At 36.8% G+C, this 8,376-nt stretch overlaps 2 protein-coding genes across 4 annotated transcripts in view; one reads left to right on the top strand and one right to left on the bottom strand.

Moving 5' to 3' along the window:
- Positions 1 to 8,376, bottom strand: part of LOC106868939 (myotubularin-related protein 10-A) — a 408,915-nt gene that overhangs the window by 90,515 nt on the left and 310,024 nt on the right. For all 3 annotated transcript variants that reach the window (XM_052973209.1, XM_052973212.1, XM_052973211.1), the window contains one exon: positions 2,208 to 2,337. In XM_052973209.1, coding sequence (XP_052829169.1) covers positions 2,208 to 2,337 — 130 coding nt within the window. The remainder of the gene's footprint in view (positions 1 to 2,207; positions 2,338 to 8,376) is intronic.
- The window catches only part of LOC106873751 (leucine-rich repeat protein SHOC-2-like), a 705,478-nt gene that overhangs the window by 466,154 nt on the left and 230,948 nt on the right, over positions 1 to 8,376 (top strand). The gene's annotated exons all lie outside the window — the stretch shown is intronic.

Below are 8,376 nucleotides of genomic sequence, written 5' to 3'. Positions count from 1 at the left end.
CGTCGTATATATATATATATATATATATGTATGTGTGTTTGTGTGTCTGTTTGTCCCCCCAGCATCGCTTGACAACTGATGCTGGTGTGTTTACGTCCCCGTAACTTAGCGGTTCGGCAAAAGAGACCGATAGAATAAGTACTAGGCTTTCAAAGAATAAGCTCTGGGGTCGATTTGCTCGATTATAAAGGCGGTGCTCCAGCATGGCCACAGTCAAATGACTGAAACAAGTAAAACAGTAAAAGAGAGTAAAATTTACTAAAATCATTAAATGGTTAACTACTTTTAAAGTTTGACGTTCATGCTGGTAATCACGGTCCAGGACATATTTTACATTGCTTGAAGTTTCTACCTATTGCAATTGAGCCCAGAAATTTTCTTAATTAGATCAGTTCTTCTCCGCTTAAGAAGTCTAGCTTGCATTTGCCTCCAGGAAGCTATTGCTCGCTTTCTCCGTATTAAGACAATGAAATTCATCACACCCGACATCGCTGCTACCAGCTCTTACTGCATCTAATGCTGACGACATCATAATTCATCCTTGCGCATGTAAATTCACTAAGTGGATATGACTTTGCGTTCCTACAGAAACCTTCATTTACCTTATGCAATGTTTAATGTCGTTTCAGATTCCTGTTGAATTACACAGTAATTTTATGCTCTCTTCATAGAACACTTGTAATGTATGCATTACCAGTTCTTTTGGCATAGTAGATTTTTGCTATTCTTGTTTATGTCTCCTCACAGACGTGAATATTCTAACAAGTTGCTTCTTAAATTTTGCACCTCACTTGTTTCAATAAACACTGAGTTAAACTTGCAAGGCTGTTTATTTTCTCCCTTTGATTTTTAATGCTTATTTTAGTGGGTTACCAAACTATCAGTTTGGCCTCCCGGCTAAAAAAGTAATGACAAACTTTTAAATTTGCTTGACATTTTGTAAGTGTGAAAGGGATAAAAATTTTGATACTCCATATCAAAGGTACCGACAAGAATTAGCAGAAAATCAGAGCTTGAGACAAGAAGACACTTTTGACCAATCAGTATTCTGTTTACATAATCAGTTTGATCAGTTACCTCCCTGTCGGTTGAGTAAAGTGTCAGCCAAGCTGATGTTTATTGGTAATTAAACTTATTTTGCAACACTTGTGCATATTTATCAGCTTTGTTTTATCAACAACTTTTTCTGTGATCGTAATTTGAGAAAACATACAGAAGTATGCTAAAGATCGGATATAATCTCTTGTGGGCAAGAAATGTAAAATAAAGTTTATTATAAACAAAACAAACACTTTGTAATTTAATAGCTTTCTTTGTGATATCTGCTAAACAAAAATTTTTTTCAACAATTTTTATCCTGAAAATCACCTGCGTAAGTTACACATGTGCAAATTACATGGGTTTTTATGGTAATATCTGCAGTCAGCTATCATAAATATGATTGTTCATGGCTATGGCATGACTTGATAAGCTTTCTCCATACTAGTCAGTTTTTCACTTGAGCTTACCATTATGATCAATTCCTTTCCACTTCAAATTCCTTTTCTGCAATATCTTTAAATCTCTGTCTAGGTCTTTCATGGTCTCTTTCTCTCTTGAATAGTTGTGAGCAGAAGATTTGTCTGGGGAATCTGTTATTGTCCATCCTGTGTATGTAACCCAACCAAAATAAATTTCTATCAAGAAGGATTTCCAACATAGGAGGTAGACCAGCATGCTGTAGGATCTCTTCATTCTTGATTTTGTCAAAGAGAGTAATAATCATGATTCATCATAGCTGTCCCATCCATATATGCATATAACTTGCCTACTTGAGCTTTATAGACTGTCTGTGTTCCAGTTCCATACAACAGGGAAAAAAGCACTATAGCCTGATATACCTTACATTTGACACATACAGAAACGTGCTTATTTTTCCACAGCCTCTTCTGCAGCCTGCCAAATGAAGCACAAGCTCTGCTCATTCTGCATATGATTTCTTGGTCCAGTTGTACATTATATGAGACAGTGTTGCCTAGGTATTTGAATGCTTTGCACTGAGCCAGTCTTTCATGTCTAATAGTGATATTTTCTACTGTTACAGAATCAAAACAATTAAATATGGATAAACATTGTCTTTCATGAAAAGAGGAAACCTGGTTTACAAAGAAAAGTTAAACGAAAGATAGTTCTGATTAAAAACATTACATAAATTTACATAATCTTACCTGGAAGACAATTGAAAATTTTCATTTGCACTAGTGACATACCAATTAGGATTCTGATCAATTCGTGTTAATTCATCTTGCCAGTCCTTTTGCTGAATAAACATTGGCATAGGTGGTTCAGCAGAAAATTCTAAGAATAGAAGAATTATTATATAAAACTCTAAAATGGTTCTCAATGAAGGTCATTTTTAAAATTGTGACTAAACCTATGATATAGCATATTTTCAGTTATTGAAATAATGTGAATATTTCAACAATTAAAGGAACAACCTAAAAATAAAAACAAAATTAGTTTGAAGAGTTGATATTGTTAACATAACTTCAGATGGACCATCTAGAATGGTGTGATTAATGTAGTAAATATTCAGCTAAAGACTGACTGTAAAGAAAACAAGGGTAGAAGAACAGTTTCAGAGCATTGCAGTTCTAAAGATATTAGATTAGAAAGTATATAAACAGCATTGTAAAGAAGAGATGATGAAAGCTAGTGAATTGGGTGGTACACATTTAGGTAACTCAAAGAAACAGGAACTTTTCCATGTTTATCAAATACCTAAAAATATTGCTACCCCTTGCTTGCATTTTTCATTCTAGTATTAAAATACTTTAAAATTTATTTAGTCAAGCAATAGTGAAATAATTTGGGTGAAAGATGGTTGATTGGTATTGAATGGCTTTGCTTATTTGAATATTTTATTTGACAACCTATTCAAATTTTATTTTAGCTGCAATATTTTAAGCTCTTTTATTTTAGGCTTACTTCTTGTCCTGTACCGTTCCAGGTTTATTAAACACTTAAGAATATTGTTATTCCTTGCTCACATCCTTCATTCTAGTCCACTTATTTCACAGGCAATGCAGAAAAATTAGTAATTTTTATTCTAATAATAAATTTAGCTTACTTTTTTGTATTATTTCATTTCTTATTGATGCCTATTCATTTTTGTTAGAAATTCTAAATTGAAGAACACTTTCTTTACATTGAGTATTATAAAATATGCCTATTTAGAATTAATTTTAAAATTAATATTTATGAGAAATAAAATTTTTTAAAAAGAGAGCAAAAAAAAAAAATTATATACAACACCATTAAGGGTTTTGATGGACGACGTTAGTGTATTATTAAAAATCAGAGAAGCAGCAGATGGAACATTAGAACGGTCGGATGAATTAATAGGATGGGCAAAAATGAAATTCAAAGCCAAAATATCTCGAAGCATGGCATTTGTGAAAGAAGTCCGAAAAGAAGTGAAATTCAGGATAGTAGGTGAAGATACACCAACGGTGAAAGAACAACCAGTAAAGAGTCTCGGCAGATAGTACAGAGATTTACTAAATGATAAGAAGCAAAGCAAAGAAACACACGATTTAGTGGAACAGGGGCTAAAGGCAATTGACAAAACAACGTTATCAGGGAAATTCAAATGTTGGATACCACAATTTGGACTGTACCCAAGGATAATGTGGCCATTGCAAATGCACGAAATAGCCTCAAGCAGAGTAGAAAGGATGGAACAAAGATGCAGTGTGTATATCAGAAAATGGTTTGGTCTTCCAAAACCACTGAATACAACTGAAGTATATGGAAAACCCATGCTGCAACTACCAATAACATCAATCGCTGAAGAGTATAAGGCAGGAAAAGCAAGGACAGTAATGATGCTAAGGTATTCAAAAGATCAGAACATCCGAGTAAACCATCCAAAGGTACGAACAGGGAGGAAATGGAAAGCTGAAGAGGCAGTAAACAGGACAATTGGAAAGCTAAGGCATGCCGATATAGTTGGAGTGACACAAGAAGCAAGAGCTAGTTTAGGGTTGCACAATTTCAAGCCGTTTTGCATGAGTAGTGTAAAAGAGATGAAAGAGGCAGTGGTACACGAAGTGAGAAAGGAGGAAGAAGAAAGGCGCAGAAGGATGTACTTCCAGAAGGAGGGAAAAGGACATAAGGCCAGGCCTTCAAATAAAGTATACGAAACACGACAACTAGAAGGGATACTGGGAGCTGGCTGTGGATTTGGAAAGACTGTTAATATTTCCACTCATAAAAACAAAAAAGACCAGACTTAATCCTATGGAATACAGAATGGAAAATTGGAATTTTGCTAGAGCTGACAATGCCATGGGAAGAGAACATTGCCAAAGCAGAGCAACAGAAGGAGAAGAGATATGAGAGATTAATTGAAGAGTGTGGAGAACAGAGATGGACTGTCGAGTATTACCACCTGACAGTGGGGACTAGAGGCTTCATTGAAAGGAAAATGGCAATGTTATTTAAAAGAAAGTTTGCATTTTCGAACTCAGAGCTGAGAAAAGTAATAAGGAGGATAACAGGAGGCAGTTGACAAAGCCAGCTTCTATATATGGCTGAAATGAGAAGACCTAAAATGGCTTGAAAGCCATAACATGCCGACTGGGAAATAGCATCGCTAGATGAGGCTGGCTGACACTTAAGCAGTATTGTGGATTGACAGGTGGGCCAAGGTAGCGATCTCATTCATAGCACACCCTCCTCCTGGTTCGAAGGCTTGTACCACCAAACAGATGGTCGGTTCTGGTTGCTGGAAATGACACTAACACAACACTGTTGGAAGGCAGGTTTAGATAGGACATGGGCTAAAACTACATGCCCTTCCCATCCATTGGTCAGTTGAAGCTTAGACAGTGTCATGTGACAGTTAGCTGGTGCTGGCTGCGGAGCCTACCAGCAAGTATCTAATGGGGAAGTTTGGCAGGATGATCATTCGCCCACTGACATTCATTGACACTGCATCGAAGAAACCAAAGAACAAAAGGAAAAGGGAGAAAGAAGAAACATATTCGACACCAGAACTGAAGACATCTCTGAAAGAGGGGCTCCACCACGTCGAAAATGGTAGAGGAGTAGGGGCCAAAACCAGATGTGATTTCTCCTGATGATGTCTTTAGCTACTGGATCCCCTATAAAGGAGCTTTTGAGGTAGCGAACCATGAAACGTGGTTGGAATTCCTCCTAATTATGAGCAATGAGGAATCAAATGAATTAGAAGAGAAGGTAACTAAAGAACAAAACAATTATAGACTGGATTTTCTGATTGCCTTGTACAGATAAATTATCATTTAAGTATCTTTGTAATTGCATATAAGACAGATATTTACAACTGGCAATTATTGAAATCTGCATAACTTTTTTCGCTTTGATATATTTTTATGGGGTTAGCAAGAAAAGATACATCTGGTGGAGATCTTTCATTTGAACACAAATAAAGTATAGTTTGCTTTTCAAATAGCTGAGATATTTTGAGTTAAAGTCAATCTTAGGGGTTACTTACCAATTTTTTGGCTACTTAAAGCTGCATAACTTTTTTTCTAATTATATCTTTTAATGAGGTTTTCACCAAAGGATTCTACTCATTGATTTTTTAAAAATAGTTATAATTAAAGTATAGATATTCTTTTAAATAACTGAGAAATTACAAAGTCAATTTTAGGTGTTACTGCCATATGTGAATATATATACACAACAAATTACCAGGTTTTTTCATCACTTAAAGCTGCATAATACCTTTTAACAAGGTTTTCACCAAAAGATTCTACTCATCGAGTTATTTTAGAAGGGTATAATTAGAATATAGTTCACTTTTCAGATACCTGAGATATTTTGAATCAAAGTCAGTTTTAGGTGTTATTTATCAATTTTTTGGTTGCATAACTTTTTTTCTATCTAATATCATTTAAAGATTCTACTCATTGAGTTCTTTTAAATAGTTATAATTAAAGTATAGTTTTTCTTTTAAATAACTGAGAAATCACGAGTCAAAGTAAATATTAGGCAGTACTCTCCCATTTTTGGCTATACATTTTTTATCATAACTTTTTTTCTACTGAACCAAATTTCGATTATTTTATGTCAAAATGTAGCTTACCACTGGTCCATCATAGTGCAAAAAACCGAATTAAGATTGAGCTAAAACTGAATTAGCAGTAAAGTGTTAAATTGGATGTGAGTGAGTAAAAGTTGATCTTAAGAATATTATTCACACGCTGCCATGTGTGAATGGTATTCCTAGGAAAACAGACAAAGCACTGATCCCTTCAGGGAAATAGCCCTGCTTCATATGTAGAAAAGGTGGAGGTAGAAACTTCATACAGTGTACCCAGTGCAAGCTTGGACATAAAAGAGGTGCAACAGTATCGCAGGAAAGTCAACACAGAAAGTAGTCTTTGTGTGTGGCAGATGTGCAGGTATAATAAACACTAGGAATGTACAGAAAATAGACTTCCTCAAATGTCTGGGGAGTGGGATCCTTAGAAGTAGTAGATAGTTTTCATTATCTAGACCAGGGGTTTTCAAACTGTGGTCCACGGACCACAGGGGGTCCGTGGACAGCAAATACTTTTTATGGGCAATTTGATTTTATATATGTTTTTTAATCGAAATCTTTTAATTGACAATAAACCTATTTGTTAAATACGGTTAAATAAATAAATGTAAAAATATATGTTATTTTAAGCAAATATTTATGTATAAATTTCATAAGCGTTTATAAGGTAAAGCCTGAAATATAAAGGGGTCCGCAAGTCAAAAAGTTTGAAAACCCCTGATCTAGACAACCAATTAGCAGTGGAGGAGAATCTTCTGAAAGCATAGTTGCTAGAATAAGAATAGGGTGGTTCAGGTAACAAAGGGTCTCTCCCTCAGAGAGAAAGCCATATTATATGATGCTTGTGTATGAACAGCTATGCTACAGAGCAGTGAAACATGGGCTGTGATAGCAGAGGACATGCAGAAACTTGACAGAAATGAAGCCAGTATGTTCTGCTGGATGGGTAATGTCAGCATGCATGTATGGAAGAGTGTAAATGATTTAAGAGAAAAACTGGGTATAAGAGTCATTAGATGTAGTGTGCAAGAGAGAAGACTGTGTTTGTATGGTCATGTGATATGTATCGATGAGACAGCTGTATAAACAAGTGTTGATTTCTAATTGTGAAGGGAATTTGTGGAAGGGGAAGACCCAGGAAGACATGGGATGAAGTAGTAAGAAAAGTTCTTCAGATATTGAACGTTGGTGAGATGATAAGGGACTGATATTTGCTGTTTGAAAAGATATGTGAAGTTAAGTAAAACTATGGCCATCCATACATACAGGCACATCTTCTATGGCCACAACCCACCCCTTCCCCTCTGGCAAAACTCACCCACAACCATTTCCCCCAAACCCCCACTACAGGCTCCTGCATCACTTTCTATCCCTAAATATTTCATTTTACACTCTTATGGGATATCTCCTCTATGCTACTTATACTTCCCCACCGACTGTTCCCTGTGGATAGGCCCTCTCTCCCTCTCTCTCTCACTTTGTCTCTATCTTTCTCTCCCCCCACCTCTCTCTACTTATTTGTCCTATTGGGGTAGCCAAGTACCTCCTCTGTATTAAGACAGCTATCCCTGACCTTCTATCATACTCCAACCACTTGCTTGGCAAAAAGCCACCTTCATAAGTTCCTCTCCCTCTCTCAGCTGAGATGTCCTTGCCTTGCAAGCAACTTCGCGATCCTGCAGGTACTGGTACCATGTAAAAAGCACCCATGTTAGCACCACATATAAAGCACCGATGCCAGCACCATGTAAAGTGCACCCATGCCAGTGTCATGTAAGAAGTACCTGTGTCAGTGCCATGTAAAAGCACCTGTGGCAGTACCACATGAATAGCACACATGCTGATGTAAGGTAAAATCACCCAGTACACTCTGTAAAGTGTTAGGAAGGGCATGTGAAAACAGACAATTGGAGTCTGGTGCAGTCATCTAGCTTACAAGCTCCAGTCAAATCGTCCAACACATACCATCATGGAGAACAGACCTTAAATGATGATGATGATGATGATGATATATATATCATCGTCATCATCATCATCGTTTAACGTCCGCTTTCCATGCTAGCATGGGTTGGACGACTTGACTGAGGACTGGTGAAACTGGATGGCAACACCAGGCTCCAATCTAAATTTGGCAGAGTTTCTACAGCTGGATGCCCTTCCTAAACGCCAACCACTCAGAGAGTGTAGTAGGTGCTTTTACGTGTCACCTGCACGAAGGCCAGTCAGGCGATACTGGCAACGGCCACACTCAAAATGGTGTCTTTTATGTGCCACACGCACAGGCCAGTCCTGGGGCACTGGCAACG

This window comes from Octopus bimaculoides, chromosome 15, assembly GCF_001194135.2.
Source record: "Octopus bimaculoides isolate UCB-OBI-ISO-001 chromosome 15, ASM119413v2, whole genome shotgun sequence".
Lineage (NCBI taxonomy): Eukaryota > Metazoa > Mollusca > Cephalopoda > Octopoda > Octopodidae > Octopus > Octopus bimaculoides.
This window is presented reverse-complemented; position numbering and strand designations above follow the sequence as displayed.